The 19,631-nt window shown below is 54.8% G+C and overlaps 1 protein-coding gene and 1 non-coding gene across 2 annotated transcripts; one reads left to right on the top strand and one right to left on the bottom strand.

Annotated features, from left to right (window-relative positions):
• Positions 1 to 2,250: 2,250 nt before the first annotated feature.
• On the top strand, positions 2,251 to 2,323 carry Trnav-cac (transfer RNA valine (anticodon CAC)). The gene has a single exon. It is a non-coding gene; the product is annotated as a tRNA-Val (tRNA).
• A 9,688-nt stretch (positions 2,324 to 12,011) lies between these two features.
• Dusp7 (dual specificity phosphatase 7) lies at positions 12,012 to 19,417 on the bottom strand. The gene is made up of 3 exons (XM_027933679.2): positions 18,780 to 19,417; positions 16,895 to 17,329; positions 12,012 to 14,079 (listed from the first exon to the last, which is right to left on the bottom strand). The coding sequence occupies exons 1-3, from the start codon at positions 19,297 to 19,299 to the stop codon at positions 13,772 to 13,774; spliced, it is 1,263 nt and encodes a 420-aa protein (XP_027789480.1). The 5' UTR covers positions 19,300 to 19,417; the 3' UTR covers positions 12,012 to 13,771.
• Positions 19,418 to 19,631: the final 214 nt, after the last annotated feature.

Raw genomic sequence — 19,631 nt, 5'->3', positions numbered from 1 at the left:
AGGACAGAGTGTAATCTCCTCCCATGAACTCCCCTGTCTGGTGACTGGGCTTGTTGGCTAATTGGTGCTGATATGTTTGGCCAACAGGCACTGTCCAAGGATTCAGAGTCCAAGTCAGGGGCAGTCGCTGACAGGGGCCCAGCCAGTGGGCAATCTCTGGGGAGACTAACGTTCAGAAAGAGCAAAGACCTGCCTGCATGCCCACGGCCCTTAGGGGACAGAGCTGGAGCCAGAATTCAGAGCCTCAGCCTCCTGCTCTGCTGTAAAGTCTTGGGCCAGTCGCACCTCTCACTCAGGCCTCAGTAGTCTCCTCTGCTGGGTACAGGCCCAGCCTGGGTAGGCAGAAGCCTGGGGTCTAAGCCTGGCGCAGAGACTGGAGACCAGGGCCTTGGTGGAAATTGTGGCCTTGCCCTGGACCCAGAAACTTCCTGAAGCCTCAACTCTCCCCACCTCCTCACCTGGATGGAGGCTGCAGTAGATCATCCAGGGATTCTAGAAGGGGAAATCCCCCAACGTCATTAGGCCAGCCTCTCATTCCTCTCCAGGCATCGTGAGGCAGCCTCAACCTCTCTCTTCTTTGGGCAGACACCTTTCAGAAGCTACCTCAAAATTGAAGAAGGCCAAGTGGTGGAATGAATCTGATCAAACTTTCCTATGTACATATATGAATATACCACAGTGAAATTCACCTTTATATATATCTATAATGTGCTAATTAAAAAAAAAAAACTAAATAAATAGAAGAAAGATCGGCAGAGTAGAGGAAAAGGAACAGGGAGAAGGAGGAGGAGAGGGAAAGGGGAAGTGCTCGGGTCTGAATTGGAGCAGATTATCTTCCAAGCCTGTACAATTACATCAAAATGAACCCTAATATTATGTATAACAAAAAAATTTTTTAAATAAAAATAAATTGGGGACCAGGGATACAGCTCAGTTGGTAGAGTGTTTGCACAAGGCCCTGGGTTCTAATCCCCAACACCAAAATAAACAAACAAACAAACAAATAAATTGGAAGAGTTTGAAACTAGACTCAAAGACCAGGTTTTGTTCTCCTACTAGGAGCTGGATATCTAATCCTCTCTCAAAATCCTGGGTTTGACTAAGTTGGGGAAGACCTTAGGCACCAAAGACTCTGAAGCTAGAATGTCATCAACACTAGCAGAGAGGGGCCCTTGGCCAGGCTTGGGTGTAAGGGCAACCGCTTGAACCCCCAGACTGACTGAAGGTGGATCAGGCGAAGCCCAGCACCCTCCAACCAGGGCAGTGCCCCCACCCATGTGTTCCTTAGCAGCGTTGGCCAAGATCCCAGATGAGGGGTGTCAGGGCAGGCAGGCACTGGAGAGAGCAGGGCCGGGCATTTCCTGCTAATGAGTGCCAGAGCTTCACTCCCCTCGAGGGGTGATTCTTTAGTCTTAGTCAGAGGAAGTGAGGCAGGGCAAATGGGCCATGTGTGTGCAGTGCCTCTGGGCCTGGCGGGGACAGGCGGCTGTAGGAGCTGCAGAGCAAGCCTGGTCCTGCAGGTCTCCTACACCCATACATGGCCAGCCTACTGCCCGGCACCTCAGGGGTTCACTTTGAGACCAGGCCCCAGTGATGACCAGCCCTAGACTCCAGCTCCTTCCTGACACAGTTCCTAAGTCTCTGCTCTGCCCCTCATCTGTCATGTGGTTCGATGGTCACTTTACCTCTGATCCTTGGTGTTCTCATCTGCAAAACGGGGAAGATTATGGAACCCACGTTCCCCTAGTTCCTTCCTTCCCAACATTAGTAGCCTGTCCTTCCAGTTTGGTTCACTCTTAGGGTCCGAGGTTTGAAAGAGCCACCAGGGTAGAGTCTGTGCCTTCATTGCACAGAAGGGGTCAGGCCCAGAGCACCGAGCTGTCTCCAGACAGGCTTCTTGAAATGTTTATGCTATGCAGATGTACAGGGGGTGGGAGATCCCCCAGGCCCATCGGCCTTGACAGAATCATCTACATCCCCACCCTCTGGTGGAGCCCAGCATATCAAGCCTCCCTTTACCCCTTGCCCACCACTGGGGGGTGAACTATCAACATCACTGTTATCTGTAGGCTCAAGGTTGTAGGCACCCAAAATGAGGCACCACCCTGTCCCACAGCCCCTGCTTCTGAGAGTGTGACTTGGACTCCTGGTGACTGAATATTTTTTTCTTTTGGTACTGGGGATTGAACCCAGCAGCACCCTAACATTGAGCCACACTTCTGGGCCATTTTTTAAAAAAATTGAGGGGCTGGGGATATAGCTCAGTTGGTAGAGTGCTTGCCTCACATGCACAAGATCCTGGGTTCAATCCCCAGTGCTACCAAAAAAAAAAAAAAAAAAAAATTTTTTTTTTGAGACAGAGTTTAGGTAAGTTGCCAAACTTATGATCCTCCTTCCTCAACCTCCAGAGTCACTGGGATTACAGACATGCACCACCATGCCTGGCCTGGTGGCTAGATTCTTGAGCTGTTTTTTTTCTGGCCTAGCTCTGACCAGAGTGCATAAAAGTATACAGTTTTTGTCTTGGTGCTCAGACTAGGATCTCTTCACCAAGAGCAAGCTATGGCCTTCCATCCCTTTTAGCCGTAGCAAATCCTGCTAAGTAGAGAAAAAATGGAAAGATGGGGCTCAGGGTCCCAAACTCTCATCCTTTAAGCAAAGGAGCCAGGAGGCAGAGCTGGGCATGGGGGAGTCTACCGTGGGTATAGTCTTGGCCCTCTGGGCCTTTGTACAGCCAGATACCCATGGAGGCGCTGAGACTAGCCAAAAGGCGAGCTAAGCTAGCCGTGGGCTAGCTCACATTGTGAAAGGCCATTGTAAGCAAAAGGCTAGGCAGGACCCTGACAAGGACTCAGAGCAAGAGACAGGGGTCTCTTCTCAAGGAGGTATTGCCCCACCCCACCTCAGTGCTCCCTCTGGGGTTTCCAGGGCTGGCTGGGGCAGAGAGACAGGTGGAAAATCTCACACCTCAAGGTGGCAGACTTGGATGAAGCCTGACAGCCGGTTTCCCCCACCCCTTCCCATGCATGGAGAGACCAAGGATTGGGAGCACAGCCTGGCATCCCCTCAGCAGGCAGGAGTGAGCCAGAAAGGAAAAGGGAGGGGGGTCTCCAGCATGAATGTGGCTGGACCAGATGGGGAGAAGGTCTCAAGCTCTGGCCAGGCTGGGCAGTCAGCCTCCCTTCCCGGGGCCTGGGCTGGGTGGGGGCAGCAGGGCTCAGGCAGGGCGGGCTGTTGATCCAGCCCAACAATGATGAAATGGCCCCTTTGTCCTGCGGCGCCAAAGTTGCTGTGACTGGAGGAGGCGTGACGTGAAAGGGTCATTGTTCCCACTTGGGCAGCCACTCAGGGAGCTGGAGGACCGGCCCAGGGCGGGCTTCGCGCCAAGGCTGCAGCCCTGCCCGTTGCCTGTAGCCACTTGGGGTGTCCTGGACTCTCTGCCTCCTACTCCTTGTCAGTCCTTTCTCTCCTAGGTCCAGCCCAGGCACAGGTGTCCTTCCACTACCTAAATGTCCCCCTCCCCTGAGCTCCTCCCATTGGGAATCATGATATTGCAGATCCTGAAGGGGGTGCTCACCCAGTGTTGGGGGCTGGGCTCTGCTCATCACACAGGTGAACCCTGCCAGGCAGAATGCCCGTGAGTGCCTTAGAGGGCTTGGGGGTACTGGGGGGTAGCTCAGTGGTAGGGTGCTCACCTAATATGTGCATGGCTCTGGGTTGAATCCCTAGCAGCACCAAAAAGAAAAAGAAAAGAGGGGCTTGGGTGATTTTTTTTTTTTTAAGGTGTTCTGCCCTGGCTCAAGGAAATGTGCCAGTGACATTCACCAAGGCTGTGGTTTCAGGGACATCTGCCTAGACACAGCACCTGGCACATGAAGGAAGAGAGGGCCAGAGAAGGGAACTGGGTGGCCATAGGCCACACAGCAGGACCTGATCTTCTGGCACTCAGGCTAGACCACCCTCCCCACAAGTCCCCAGACCTCATGGATATCCATTCTCTCTGGACACCTGAAGCCCCTCCTCTTGGGCCCCCATACTCTCCTACCTCTCCCTTCTCCTCCCCTGAGATCTTTCCAAATCCCAAATCAAGTTCCTTCCAGCTTTAAATCTACTATGGCCCTCCACCTCCAGAGGAAGTTCAAGCTGCTATGCTGGCATTCAAGGCCCTCCCTGCATGAAGCACCTGCGGTGGGGTCCTGTCTGGATCCTCCCCAGCCCAGTGAGGGAGCCCTGACCGTAGTAGACTGCTTCATCTTCCCATATCCATCCCCTGTTCCCAGGGGTTCTGCCTGGAGCTTGAGTGTACATTTCCCTCTTCCCCCAGGTCCAGCTGCCTCTGGCCTGTGGGACTCAGGGTGGGCCTACTCAGGAGGACACTTCTCTGGGACCCAGGTGGCCTAAAGGGCTCCAGGGCCCAGAACAACTCTCCCCCAGGGCTCTCCACAGCTCCCTGCAACTGGCATCGGGCTCAGCCTGACCCAGGCTAATGAAATCCTCCCCCAACACAGAGGAGGCCCTAGCTCAGCTCTAGACTTTTTTTCCCTGGAGGGACGCAGCTAATTAACCGAGAGGGTTTAATTAATCAATTAGTGTGGCCTCCAGACCCCTCCACTTAGCTGTGGCAGTGGCAGATCTTTCTAAACAGGAGAGGCCAGACATTTCTCTGGCTGGAACCTGGCCGAGGAGTGAGCCACTATCGGGGTGGGCAGAATCAGGGAGCAGTGGCACAGAGGTGGTCAGTCCTACCTCCTGGGCACCACCCAAGACCTGGGCAGGCAGAGGCGGTGATATGTGGACCTGTGAGGGGATGTAGGAGGCAAGGACTCCAGGGACCCAAGGGGTGCTCACCCATTGTGGGGGGCTGGGCTCTGCTCTTCACCTAGGAGAACCCTGCCAGGCAGAATGCCCGTGAATGCCTTAGAGGGCTTGGGGGTGCTGGGGAGGGATAGCTCACCGGTAGAGTGCTCACCTCATATGTGCAAGGCTCTGGGTTGAATCCCTAATATGTTCAAGCTCCTGGCAGAAACTCTGTGTGCACTAGTCATGAGAGCCTGATACCCAGAGCTGGGCACAAGTCCAGAAATGCCCCAGACATACAGCCTGAGGGGATGAGGAGGGTCTGGACACACTGGCCAGCAGGGCCTTCAGATATGGGGCTGCACAGAGGGCCATGGAAGCCACAGGAAACACCAGAGTGAGGGGAGGCTTCCTGGAGGAGGAGGCTCAGGGAAAGATCAGACAGAGGTAGCCACTTGGCAGGGGTGGTAGGTGACGCATGACTTAAGGGGAAGAATTAGGATATGAAAGAACTGCAGAAGGGTCAACTTTACTGTAAGATGTCGCCTCCTCTGAGAAACCTCCCCGATGGCCTTACTCATTAGACCCGGGGACCCCTGCCGCTCAGCCCCTCCAGCCTGCACACACCAGGACAGCCCTGATGCCACACTTCCTCCTAAGCCTCCCAGCTATTGCCAGCTTTCCTCCTCTGCCTCTCCCTCCTAGCCCAGGTAACCCACAGTTGTGCAGTAAGTCCTCAAAGAGGGCTCCTTGCTGCAAGATGCTGCTTTCCTGGGAGTTGGGACTCCAGGTGATGTTAGGACTGGGAGGGAGCCAAGGCTTGAAGGCCCCCTTGCCTCTCAGGCATGGGGTAGTTGAGAGCAGGGACTCACAAGACAGTCAGACACCTAGATCCTGGGGTGGCCCCTTCCCAGCACGTGGGTTTACTGCTGACAGCTTCTTCATCTGCCCACAGGGGCTAGTCCAGCACCTCCTCCAAGGCTACTGGAAAGTTAAATGAGTTTATAATGAAAAGCCTGCAGGACACCTCATCCCAGAGCAAAAGGGCCATGCTGTGTGTATTATTGTTATCATTACTCTTGCTGCAGTTAGAACTGCAGAGGATAAGGCTCAGCAGCACAAGTCCCAGGCTGGGCCTGTCAGGGGCTCAGGCTGATAGGGACTCAAGGCCCCCAGTGTGCACCTGGCATAGCCAATACATGGCTTCTCTAAATCATCAATAATAATAGCCCAATATGAAAGAGAGTTCTGCTTTCTTTTCAGAAGCCAATTTGGGAAAACTGGGTTCAGGTGTTTTGTCCCAGAAATGCCACTTCTGGGCACAAGGCCCAGGGAAAGAATTCAAGATGCAGAAAAAGCATACCCACACTCCCTGCTCAGAGGTGGTCTGGGAGGGGCTTAGTATCCAGCCTCCCTCCCCCAAAGGTCAGGGAGAGGCTCCAAGGATCTGAGGCCAGGTATGGGCTCGGCCTTTGTTCTGCAGCCCTCTCAGGAATACTAGCCCCCAGCTCCCTTGCTCCTCTGAGAGGGAAGAAGAGAGGTGACTCTCAGACAAGCCCAGGTTTCAGGCAGAGGATGCGGGGACACAGGTGGCTCACAAAGGTGCAGACTTGGGAAGCTGGTGGCAGGGTCTGCAGGTGAGCAGTGTAGGCAATAGGCAGAGCGGAAGAACAGAGTGGGGGTGCAGGCTGGCAGGGGTGGTAGGTGACGCATGACTTAAGGGGAAGAACGGAGTGGGGGGCCAGCCCAGGTAGACAGCTAGAATCCAGGTTCAAACTACTCCCAGACCAGAACACCGAGGGGCAGGCAGTGAAGCTGTGACCAGGAACCATGGCTTACCTGGATGCCCTGACCCTGGCAGTACTCTGCACCTCAGGACCATGGGGAAATGGAAGAGGGATGCCCGTGTCAGGGAAGAAGCAGAAAGGAAGGAGCAAGAGTCCTTAAGGGACTGGGTGCAGGGGCACATGCCTGTAATCCCAGCAACTCTGGAGGCCGAGGCGGGAGAATTGCAAGTTCAAAGCCAGCCTCAGCAACTTAGCAAGGCTCTAAGCAATTTAGTGTGACCCTGACTCAAATATATATATATTTTAAAAGGGTTGGTGGGGGGTGCTGGGGTTGTGGATCAGCGGTAAAGCATTCGCCTAGCATGTGCCCTGGGTTTGATCCTCAGCACCACATAAAAATAAATAAATAAATAGTAAAGCTATAAAAAAATAAATAAAAAGGGCTGGGGATGTGGCTCAGTGGTAAAGCCCCTCTGATTTTCCCTGATACTGAGAGAGAGAGAGAGAGAGAGAGAGAGAGAGAGAGAGACCTTTAAGGGGATATAGTGATGGGGCAGAGAAGGATTGGCTTGGCCCAATCCTGCCCAGGCAGCTTGGCCCCCAGCTAGCACTCCATCCCAATGCTTCACCCCAGTCAAGGGCCCTTTCCTCTTAGGCTGCATATTTATTGGCTCCTAGGTTTCTTGGATACTGAGGCCAGGCTGACCAGCCCTCAGGACAGAACTGAAGGTCTGGACCATGCTCCCTGAGTTTAAAGGTAATTGTTCTCATCTCTTCCTGTGTGAAGACTGGGTAGAGGAGGAGGCTCACCCAAGATCACACAGTGAATCAACAATGACTGGTACCAGATAGTGCCCCTCAGCCAGGGTGGAAGATCATGGCTCAATGAACATCCTTATGGCTCACATTCCCAAGACTCTGAGAGGTGCCTGGGAGAGACACCCGTGTGCAGGAGAACCTTGGTCATCCTGTGTTTTAGTTAGCTTTGCGTCACTGTGACCAAAATACCTGACAAGAACAACTTAGCGGAGGATAAGTTTATTTTGGTACATATGATCAGAGATCTCAGTCCATAGATGGCTGACTCCATTGCTCTGGGCTCAAGGTATGGCAATGCATCATGGCTGAAGAGCCCAGCAGAGGAAAACTGCTCAGCGCATGGCGGGGTCAGGAAGCAGAGAGAGGGGGATGGGGCCAGAGGGAAGATGTACTGTGTCAGGGCCGTCTCCTCCAGGGGCCCACCTTCTCCTGCCATGCCCCACCTGCCTACAGTTCTCACCAGTCATTCCATTTCAACTAGAATGGACTGATTAGGTCACAGCTCCCCCAATCCAATATTCTTGCACTGAGAGGAGCTTTGGGAGATACCTCATATCGAAACCATAGTACCCTGGATGGCGTATACAGTGAGGGGTGGGGCAGGTCCTGCATCTCTCTGGATTCTCAGTATGATGTATACAGTGAGGGGTGAGGCAGGTTCCCTTCCGGGGAGCTGAATGAGGATTCAGGGTTACCCTGGGGACCACACATCCCCTGGTTAGGACCCATTCTCCTGCATAGAATCGTGTCCGCTAAGTGAAGCTAGCCAATCCCTAAAAAACAAATGCCAAATGTCTTCTTTGATATAAGGAGGGCAACTAAGAACAGAGCAGGGAGGAAGAGCATGAGAAGAAGATCACCATTAAACAGGGACGAGAGGTGGGAGGGAAAGGGAGAGAGAAGGGAAATTGCATGGAAATGGAAGGAGACCCTCATTGTTATACAAAATTACATATAAGAGGAAGTGAGGGAAAAGGGGAAAAAAACAAGAGAGAGAAATGAATTACAGTAGATGGGGTAGAGAGAGAAGATGGGAGGAGAGGGGAGGGGAGGGAGGATAGTAGAGGATAGGAAAGGCAGCGGAACACATCAGACACTAGTATGGCAGTATGTAAAAACGTGGATGTGTAACCGATGTGATTCTGCAATCTGTATACGGGGTAAAGATGGGAGTTCATAACCCACTTGAATCAAATGTATGAAATATGATATGTCAAGAGCTTTGTAATGTTTTGAACAACAAAAAAAAAATAAAAAAAAAAAGAATTGTGTCCGTGGCATCCAGGCCATGGGCACAGTGAGACAAGCTGAGAACCTTTGCTGGCACTCTGCTGCCCACCTCCCATGGGGCCCAAGTCTTTCTGGTCGTGAAGATATGTCCTCTCACCATCTCTTCCCAGGCCACCCTGGTCCAGCCCTCCTGGCCCACCTTTTAATGACTGTCCCAGCCTCCTTACTTATTCTCTGACCCATATGCTTGCCCTTCAGACTATTCTCCACTCAGCAACTGGGACATCCGGTAGTGACAATCAGACTGTCAGTCTTTGGCTTGAAGCCCTTTAGGGGACCCCTGTCCCCTAGAGAGGTTCCTTCATGACCCCCCAGCATGGTACTGCACCTTCTCTTTTATCTGTATCCCCGAGGCCAGAGGAGGAGGCATGGGCATGGAGCAGGTATATGGAGACCCCACACATGCACGGTCACTGTGGGGTGGACAATGCCCCTGGAGGTGCGTAGTAGGGCAACCCCGGGGAGGGGCCTGCTGCTTGAGCAAAGCGGGGTTCTTCCAGCACTGGAGTCTTGTGTCTCCTACGGGGGTTCATCCAGCCCGGTCAGAGACAATGGGCCCGAGGCCTTCAAGAGTTGCTAGTGGTGTTCTTGAATGGCCATGCCTGGAGAGGGGTGACTTCACCCAGGACGCACCCTGAGGAGGGGAGGCTGGAGTCAGGGGCAGGCGGCTCCTCAAACACAACAGGGCCAGCCTGGGCTTGCTCACTCAGAAATGAGGAGGCTGCAGGTGTGCGCATGTGAGTGTGTGCGTATCTGGTCCCAGTAGGGCCAGCAAAGGAAGGTGCCCAACCTAATGGAGGAGGCAGGGCTGGTGAAAAGACTCAGAGAGCAGCCAGAGGAGGTCTGGCTTCTCCCCTGACTCATTCCTCTGTGTGGGGGGAACAGGGCCAACTCAGGACTCTCGGATCTGTGTGTCATATGGGACCAATCCTAGGAGGCCTCTGCAAGGAGGTGAGAGGGATGTGTCCCGCCCAGAACAGTCAGGGGAAAAGCGTCAAACATCAGAACCTGGACATCGTCCCCCGACCCGGGCGCCTGGAGGTTAACATGCTAATGTGCTCTGACACAGGCTGTGGTTTCTGCTAAGGAAGTTTTTGTTCCAGACATATCCATCCTGACACAGAGGGGTTGCCCAATGCCTCAGTGTGCCATGCAGTGGCAGGGGCAGCGAAGGGGCAGGTTCTAGCATGGGCTTACTGCCTGCCCCTACCCTGCCCCATTCATGAGGCATGACTGTGTTTGTACTCTGGGCAGGGACCTCATGGAGGCAGCAAGTGGGGCAGACCCCTTTCCCAAGGGCTGCCTCCTCCTCCCCAGGCTCATAGCAGAGAACCTGAGGGAAATACTCATCTCTTTTGTGGTTTCCTTGTCAGAACACCCTTCAGGGTGACTGCTACTCAATGTTACAAGTTCTTCCTGACGTCTAGCCTTAGTCACTCTTGCTGTTGCACCTGATTCATTTATCAGAAGACAAGTTGAGGGCCCTATTATCCTGCCACCCAGCCTGACATCACTGAACTTTCCCTCGGGCATGTTCCCACTCCTGGGACTGCCCAAGCGGCACAGGAAATGGCTGCTGGATGAATGTGTAAGTGAGTAAGTGACTTGAATCCTTCTCCCACGAGAATGCTAAGAAGCGCTAAGAAGTTGATGGGTCCCTGGGGCTGGAGCTTGAGATGGAGACTGAAACAGGGACCCAGGGGGCTAACAGAGGGACAGGAGGAAAGTGACAGGATTTGGGGGGAAGAGAGACAAAGTAGAAGCAGCCCTAGAGAGCCAGACATGCAAAGTTCAGGGGACTCTGGCATCAAGGGCCCCGGTCAAGGATGGTCTTGAGCAGGTAGGGCCCATGGAGGGACAGAACGGCTGAGACGGGGCAGAATAACAGGAGCTCAGAGTGAGATTCCATGAGTGGGATCTTGGGACCCAAGATGGGGGACAGTGGTCCACAGCACTAGCCTCAGGTCACAAAGCAAGGCTCCAGGGCCCTAGCCACTCAGCTACAACCTGACTCTCCTGGCAGGGAGTCTTAGCCAGGTAGTGCTGAGGTCAGGATTTCTACAGATCAGACGCTGAGGGTTGGAGCGACCACCCGGCCTGAGAGTGCATGGGGTTAAGTGGTGGGGTCAGCCTATTTCATGTACTCCCAAGCCCCCAGTCCTCAGTTTGAGGAGTCCGCTCGGAAGGCGAATGCTGCTCTCACCCTCTGTCCTGTGCTTGGGCACGCTGGCACTGCCTGGCACTTACTTGGCCTATCAAGGGCCCAGCCCCCAGCCCAGCACCCGCGGGCTTCCCCGGCCCTGGGCGAGGGCAGCAAGAGGGAACAAAGGCGCAGTCTCTGGCTGCCCAGGCCCCCACCCCCTTGGCTGCCCCTGGCACAGAAGGACCAGGGCCCTGAGGGAGTCCGAGAGCAAAAGCAGCACCCGCCCCTTTGCCGACGCTGCGAGAACCCGGCTCCCCCTGGCCTCCACCCTGCGGGCAGCCGCTGGAAAACAGTGACCCTCCATCCTGAAGACAGGAGCACTGAGCAGGAGAGGCCAAGGCAAGGCAATCACAAAGCTATGAGTCGAACCCAGGCTCCATGGTGGGCAGAACCTGGCCTCTACTGGTGGTCACAGGCTGAGCTGCGAAGGTGGTGACTGTGTTCTGCTCCAACGTGACTTGCAGGAAGCAACGGGTCAGGGTCAGAGAAGGGAGAGCCTGGGCATCCTGACGGGAATGTCTCGGGGGGCTGCTGAGATGCCCTTGCTTCTGGACCACCCTACCCACCTTCCACCTGGGTCCCGCCTAATGCTATCACAGCCCACTTAAGGACAGAGGCGGAAGTGGGGTCAGAATCAGCACCCAGGCTCCTTAAGTTCTGGCCTGGGACTCATCCCATCTAGCCAGAAGTGGACACGTAAAGGCTCTGGAGCTCCATCCCCAAGGCCATGGTCGCCATCCTTCTCCAGGATCCCTTTCTGCTCCAGGCCACTCTCTCTACCCACCCCATGCCCGTGGGAGCTAGAGCTCAGCTCATTCCTCCCTGCAAACCCAGACCCTGACCAGATAAAGATCACGAGCATCCGGGCAAACACAAAAAGCACTTGGGGTCTCATTGTGCTTTGCCCCATCTTAGAGATGGAGACTGAGGCTTCATCCAGACAGAAGCCCTGCCTGCTCCCTGCCATCTGGGGGACACCTCTGGCTGGTCTAAGCAAGTGCCCAGCATACCACGGGCAGGACTAGCCTCACAGAAGCAAGCACTGGGGTGCCAGTGAAGAACACTCCCGTTTCACCTTCCTGGGGCCCCAAGCTCTTACCAAACACCACAACTCATTTTAAAGAAAAAATAATATTTATTTGCAATATAAACAAAGTCCCGTTGCTGGTTCGGGATATATATATATATATATGTATGTGTGTGTGTATATATATATGTAGGGTCACAAATTTTCCTTCATAAGATCATAAAGCAAAACTGGCCACCCTCTGGAATACCCTCATTTACACAAATCTGATACATCTTTCTGGGGTTTTCTTTTTAAAAATAAAAAACGAGAGAGAGAGAGAGAGAGAGAGAAAGAGAACCATATACAGCTTGGAAGCTTTTTGTCAATTTCTCGACTGTGGCAAGATTTGAATCCACTGCCCTAAAGAATCCCTGAAAACCACCCCTGTGAGGTAAGATGTGGTGGGGGCAGAGTTTCCGTGGCCTCGCTCACATGCTGAGTGCTGGCTCCATCAGGGACCCTGGCCCAACTGCTCACCCCTCCCAAGCCCGCATGCAGTCCTGACACCTGATTAGAACTGAGGAACAAAACTGGAGGAGGGTAACGGAATCCGTGGCTTTGTCCTGTAGTTATAGGGCCGGGGTAGTGTGGGGAGGGAGCCTCATACCCCTTCTACTCGTCCATCCTTGCCCCACTTGCCCCTGCCCTAGGGTTGAAATGGGTACATGTTTCTTGGTAGTAGAAGGCATGGGCAGGTGGTGAGCAAGGCAGTCTTCCAGAGAGAAGGGAATTGGGAGTTGCAGCTGGACCAAAGCAACAGCCAGGATGAAGAAAAGAACTTGGGAGGCAGGGCTGGGCTCTACCACCTAAGCTTTCTTTTCCCCTAGCTACTGGGTCTCCACTCCCAGTTACAGAAAGAACTAGATAGAAGTCTTGGGTAAGTATATAGAAGGGCCCATGGCCTGGCCCTGCTAGGGGCTGAGACCAAAGGGTTAATGCTACTAGTTGGCAGTCCCCTGCAGCCCCACCTCCAGCAGGATAGCGCAAGGAGGTGTGCAGGACCACCTTGGGGTGGATGGGAGGGCAGACAATGCAAAGACCCAGGTCCGGCCCACCAAGCACAACTTGAGGCAGTGTGCACAGGCAGACACAATACCAAGCTGGGCTGAGCCATGGGTGGGAGATGGCACAACTGGGGGTCCTGATGCCTGGAAAGCAGCAAGCCACCCCTTTAAGAAGTGTCTGCTGGAGAAACGAGCTCCATACATGTGCAAAACGCATTTGGTCAAGATCAACACAGGGTTTGTCTTTTCCATTAAAAACAAAAACACACACCAATAATTGCTTTTTGAAATAGGAAGAAAAACAAAACTGAAAACACTTCTCTCTCTCTCACAAGATCAAGAAAGGGATGAAATACTGGTTTATACAATCCACTGCTGCATGTAGCCTGAAAATAACACTTTTCGTTAAAAAAAGAAAAATCAAGAAGAGCTTGAATACTCTGTGCTCCGTGGAGCTTGGATTTACCTGCTAAAAGTAAAAAGTAAACTCAGGTCCATGGATGTGTCTTTAAAAACAGCCAGAATGGTCAGGCCACCAGCAGAAAGGAGTGTCCTGGGATAGACATGAGGGTCCAGGGGCCCCCAAAGCCATGTGTCTGACAGCTGAGGCCTCTTTAGCAAGTCCTGCAGAGGGAGGCCTTGCCCCCACAAATGGCAGAGAGCTGGCCACCACTCAGCCTCGGCTTCTGGGCACAGGAGACATCCGTGGGTTCCTCGGGCCAGGGACAACAAGCTTGGGCCCCATCGGGCCCTGTGGAGGGCTGGGGGAGCCCCGGCACCATGCCCATCCTTGCACCTGGTCTCACGTGGACTCGAGGGTGTTGAGTGGAAACAGGTTGTGGTTGGTGGGCGTGGAGAAGTACAGCTGCTCACTGGGCGCGTGGTTGTCGCATGGGCTGCTTAGCCCCAGCGTCCGCTCAAAGTCCAGCAGCTGCCCCATGAAGTTGAAGTTAGGCGAGATGTTGGACTTTTTCCTCTTGACGAAATCATAGGCATCGTTTAGTGACAGGTTCATCTTCTGCATTAGGTAGGCTACAGTGACCGTCACCGAGCGGCTGATGCCTGCTAAGCAGTGCACTAGGACACCACACTTCTTGGAGCGGGCCTCATCTGAAACACAGGGGCATGGGTCAAGGCTGTGTGTCTCAAAGAGCCTCCCCAAACGGGTTGGCAGAGGGGCCACAGCAGTTGGGGCTGGGCACAGAGGGCAGCCAGGTGGCTTGTTGGTACTACCTGACTCTTGAGGGACCCAGCTAAGCCCAGTGTGGTGGGCTAGCAACTTGGGGTGTGCAAAGGGTTCTGCCTCGTTTTAGCTGTAAGCCCCTGCACATTCCCAAGCCTCAGCCTCACCTGAGCCCTTTTATTCTCAGTAGTCTCATAAGGACCCAGGCCAAACAGGGTTCAGCAAACATAAGCAACTGTCACGTCACAACTGGCTAGAGGATGTCTTCCGTTTCCTCTCAAATAATCTGCATCATGGCCAATAAGCCCATTTTAACAATGTGGAAACAGATATGAGACAAAGTGACAAGCCCAAGGCCACCAGAGGCTTCTCCTAACTCAGCACCTTCTGCTACAGACCATGACCTGGGGGTGGGGGCGGTGCTTGTTCTCTTACTCCCAGTGCCTCCTGCAAAGTGGGCCTGAGGGAGGAAGTGGGTTGCCTGGCCCTACCCTGGGCTCTGGGCTCTGCCCAGCTAGTCCCGAAGGTCTTAGCTCCAGCTTCTGAAGAGCCAGGGACTAAGATAACAGCCACATCTGGGGTTTCTCAGGTGGGATTAGCTTAAGTGGGGGCCCTTCCAGTGATTTCTCCCCATAGCCAACTGGATTCGGCCAGTCTTCCCTTCTTTCTTCATCCTCCCAGTTTCCCCCACTGCTACCCAGACTCCTCTGCCAGACACACAGTAGGTGCACAGTAAATGATGGTTGAGCTCCTGAACAATTTAGCCCTGTGATCTCTCCTCTCCACTCTCAGTGCCATAGCTGTGCCAGGGATGTGGACTAACAAGCAGCAGCGCTAGGCTCCTCGAGGTTTCCAGTTCTCTGACTCCAAACCTACTGGGAGCCAGGCACACAGTCAGCACTCAAACAATGCTCTCCTATAAAATGACACACAGGTTCCCATTTTTTTTTTTTTTGTATCAAGAATTAAACCCAGAGGTGCTTTACCACTGAGCCACATCCCCAGCCTTTTAGTTTTGGAGACAGAGCCTTGCTACACTGCTGAGGCTAGCTTTGAACTTGGATCCTCGTACTTCAGTCTCCCAAGTCACTGGGATTACAGCCACCTCACCTGGCTCCAAGTTCTTTATTGCCTCTGGCCTCCCTCCCCCATTTCTACTCAACAAAGGGGACTCAGGACTAAGCATATGTAGGTGCTTAGTCCAGACTCAGGGACTAACAGGATGGTCCCTTGGCTACGACACTAGGGACAGGACTAGCAGGAGAGGAGACAGATGTTGCAGCTCTGTATGGAGAAGTGTGGTCTGACCTTGAGATCTGGAGTGAGAGAAAGAGGTAGTGGAAAAAGGGTTCCAGAGAGGTCACACGAGGTGTGGGGAATGCCTAGCCCACAAACCCACTCCCAGGGTCACACTGAAAGTTCTTCTGCTGACTTTATTTTGAGTCCTTTCAAGTATCTAGCTTAATCCTGTCCCAGTGAGTCCTATGGGATATTTGGATCTCAATTCCTTCACTTTGTCAAACAGGGAAAAAGATTCTCTTCTACCTCTGCATCCTGATGGGTCCCCTCACCCCTACCAGATATGGGGGAACCTTCAAGGATAAAAGCACCCAAAGTAGGCTCAGCCCTGAGAAATCTGGGGTTCCCCTCTCTGTTCTTCCTCCTGGGGGGGAATGGGGAGGTCAACTGCTGAGACAGCACCTACAGTCCTCCTGGCATGTCCCCTGGGGCAGGGCTGGAAGCTCCAGGCAGCCCCAGTCGGGGCCCCTCCCCCAGGCCTCAGCTTCCTTCCTTCCTCCCAGGCAGGCACCTAGTTTTGGTTCCCAGTAAGCGGATGAGGCGGGGAAGCCTCCCACTTCCTGTTATTAAAGCTAGCCCAGCCAGGCTGACACCAAACGCCCTCCTCTGGACACAGCCGCCATTGGGAAAAGACTGCCCAGGCCAACTCCATTCTACCACAGGAGGCTGGACAGAAACACTAGGTCACCAGGTTCAGACAGTACAGGGTCTGCTTTTATCCTAAGCCTGAGTCCCTCCCCATAACCTGGGTGAGCCCCCAGGCCTGGGGAAATGACTTGCAGTCCAATAACCTCAAGCTGACCAAGGAGGAAGCAGGGGGGAAGCCCAAGGTAGCTGGGGATGTAGTCCTCTTTCAGGCTTCTCCACCTTCTCTGCACACTCCCTATATGCCAAGCAAACCCCACAGGCTGCTAAGAGCAGCTGGGGTCCCACAGAGACACTCTGGGGCACCACATTCTCATTAACTGCCTGTTTGAGATAAGTCTCTGGCCCCAGGGTTAGCTTTCAGTCCTCTTAGGTGCACAGTAAAGCCCAAAGAAGCACAGTGACAGCCCCATCCTGGAAAGACACGTGTGCCAAGGCGTGATGCAGAGCAACTGGGCCTCGTGGGAGTCTGCAAGCTGTAATGTTTTGGCTTGCTAAGTAAGAAACAACAGCAAAGCCAGAAAATATAAGATTGACAGCAGAGAGACCGTGACATGTTAAGAGCTGGGGGGAGCCCAGGACTCAGGGGACTGCTCAGGCCCTGACAGGTAGAGGGGCCTGAAGGACTCGGTGAGTCACAGCAGGCATGGGTACACCCACAGGTACACGTTGGCACATGCAAGGCACACACAGGTCTTGACAGGCCCAGAGGTACCCAGTTGGGCAGGGGCGACACCCAGAGTCTCACACATACCTTGATGCGCCCACCCACTCTGGCCAGAGCACAGCAACACTTACCAATGAAGCTGATGGCCTCAGGGAAGAACTGGGAGAGGTTCTGGCTCCAGTGGTCAGAGATGGGGATCTGCTTATAGGTAAACTCGCCACCATGCTCGAAGGCGTTGGGTAGGTTGGGCGTGACATTGAGGATATATTTGATGCCGTATTTGCCGAGCACATCCAAGTTGGTGGAGTCCTTGGCGCAGCCGAGGTAGAGGTAGGGCAGGATCTGAACAGGGAAGGCTGGCTGGCTGGATGGCACAGGGCTGCCATCCGATTCGGTGGCACTGCTGGGCAGCTCTCGGTCAGACTCGCCATCGGAGCAGTCAGAGCTAATGCGCAGGCCCCCCAGGCCCAGCACCGAGGTGGGCGGCGAACCGCTGGGCGAGGACGAGCTGTCCACATTGGTCTCACAATGCTCCGAGTACTCTGTCTGGAACTTGTTGAAACCACCTGTGACGGAGGTGAGACAGGGCCTGGGTGAGAGGCTGGTGAGAGTCCAAAAGGGCCACATAAGACCACTGATGGCCAGCACTCCCCATGTTAAGCATTATACCACCAAAGGGCAACATGGGTCATGTCAAACATACAATGTGCATCCTCTCATGTGTTCTTTCCATTTAAACCATGACCACTTCACAGATGAGGAAACTGAGGCCGGAGCTCTGAACCCTTACCCATAACACTTCAGCCATACCACCAGCTTTAGGGCACTTGAGGACAGGCACCAGCTCAATCCTCTCCTGCAGTTCTCATGCATACCTAGTATTCATTAGTACTCAGTAAGAGGCAAAGGAAAGTACACAATCCCCCCTCAGACCAGCACCCAGGGTCTGCAAACCCCTCCTATAGATGAGTCCACAGGGTCCAGAGCCACATTTAGGTCAGTTAGAGATAGAGAGGACCTGGGCCTCCCGACAGTCTCTGGTTGTCCACCTCCATAACCACATTAGCGGACTGTAATGTGAAGGTATAGGTTGGTCCTGAGTCCCCCCCCTAGTTTTTATACTCCCACCCCCCCAGAGGTAGATTGGTGAAGGGGAACCCAAACACACTTCTCTGGACCCTCCCTCAGAACACAAGGTTGTCTAGCCCTGGACCTGAAGAGCAGGAGGGTCACTGGGGATACACACTGATGGGAAAGATGGGAAGCGCCTTTCAGCTAGGCATGGGCCCTGCGCCCGAGGGTGCCGCAGGCCTCCCCTCCTCTCCCGCCCGCCCCACTGCCAGCAAGAGGCCATTTTGGAATGTTAATTGGAAACACCGGCTGCAGCCACTCGCCCCCCAGCCGCTGCCTCCTCTATTCCAAAAGCTCTAAGGCAGCAGGCTGGGGACTTGGGGGCCCCAGGAGACCTGGGCCATGAAAATGGGCATTGCCAACCTTCTGTCCAAGTGCATCCAAAAGGCAGCAATCCCTGGGTGATAGGGGCCATGACGGGATCCCAGAGACCCCAACATAAACAGTCCCTATGTACAAGAAGTTGGATGGTGTTACGAAAGGTGCCCTTACTGACCCTGGCCTTCCAGGGACATGAATTCCACGCTGGACTTAGGCCCTGCCGCTTTTCGGGTTCCAGGAGGTTGCCTCTCCCTCCTTTTGGGCGCTCAGCTGGAGCCCGGGCACTACGGTCGCCCCGTCAAAAGAAAAAAATTAAATAAATAAATAAATAAATAAGGGGGGGTAGTTTGTTCTCTACCTACACGAATCGTGCCGAGAAAAGGGGGCACAGATCCGCCCTCCCCTGCCTAAGCCCACATCGTGGGGGACGGAGAGCGGATGCGGGCCAGGGGCGACGTGGCGCCCGGCCTGGCCAAGTGTGGAGAGGAAATAGCCTGCAGCAGGGGCATTAGGGAGCCGCGGAGGAACCCCAATCCCGTATAGGGTTTTAGGTGTTGCCCTCACCTTGGAGGTAGTAGGCCTGGCAGCCGTCGTCGCGTAATTTCTGCAGGAGCAGTCCGAGCACGGAGGCAGGAGCACCGGGCTCAGGTTGCCACTCGGCCGTGGCCTCGTCATAGAGCAGCACAGTGGCCGCCTTGCAACGCGTGGCAAAGCGCTCCTTGTCGGCGTGGTTGGGGATGATGGAGCGAATGGGCAGGTTGCCCTTGCGCAGGCGGCGCAGCATGAGGCCCGGGATGGCCAGGTTGATGGCCGTCTCAATGTGCGACGACTCGAAGAGCTCGTGGGGTCGGCAATCCAGCAACAGAAGGGACGCGCCGCCGCGCGCCTCCAGCTCCTCCTGCAGCCACTCGGCGCTCTTGCAGGGCATGGCCCCCGCTCCCGTTGCCGCGCCCGTCGCGGTGCTTGCGCTGGACCCGGACCCCGCACCCGGCTCCGACCCCGCCCGGGTGCCCCCAGCCGCCGCCGCCGCCCCCGAAGTCGACATGTGCACCCGCGCCGGGGGGCCGCGGAGCTGGTTTTTCATGGGGAGCGCGGGCAGCCCGGGGCCGGGGCCGGGCAGCGTTGCCTTGGGACGGCGCCCCGGCCGCGCGGGCCCCAGCCGCGTCTCCGGGCGCCCGCCTCCCGCCGAGCTGCGTGCCCGCCGCCCCGGCCTCCCGGTCTCAGTCCCGCCCGCCCGCCCGGCCCTCCGCGCGCGCCGCGGCCTGACAGCCCCAATTAAACAGCGACTCCGGCGGCCGCGCGCCCTGGCGTCCTCCGGAAGGCGGGGCCGCGAGGCCGGTGCCCGGCTTAAAGGCGCCGCGCCTCTGCTGCCCCTCCCCACAGTACGCGAGCTCACTAGCCGCTGGTGTGTCCAGA

This window comes from Marmota flaviventris, chromosome 8 (assembly GCF_047511675.1).
Source record: "Marmota flaviventris isolate mMarFla1 chromosome 8, mMarFla1.hap1, whole genome shotgun sequence".
Taxonomy (NCBI): domain Eukaryota; kingdom Metazoa; phylum Chordata; class Mammalia; order Rodentia; family Sciuridae; genus Marmota; species Marmota flaviventris.
This window is presented reverse-complemented; position numbering and strand designations above follow the sequence as displayed.

Excerpts from the sequence above, each read along its gene's own strand:
- Dusp7 (XM_027933679.2), bottom strand. The coding sequence starts at position 19,299 with ATGAAAAACCAGCTCCGCGGCCCCCCGGCGCGGGTGCACATGTCGACT. Across the intron at positions 17,330-18,779 it reads CCAGGCCTACTACCTCCAAG|GTGGTTTCAACAAGTTCCAG; the intron begins GTGAGGGCAACA and ends CCTCCGTCACAG. Across the intron at positions 14,080-16,894 it reads TGAGGCCATCAGCTTCATTG|ATGAGGCCCGCTCCAAGAAG; the intron begins GTAAGTGTTGCT and ends CCTGTGTTTCAG.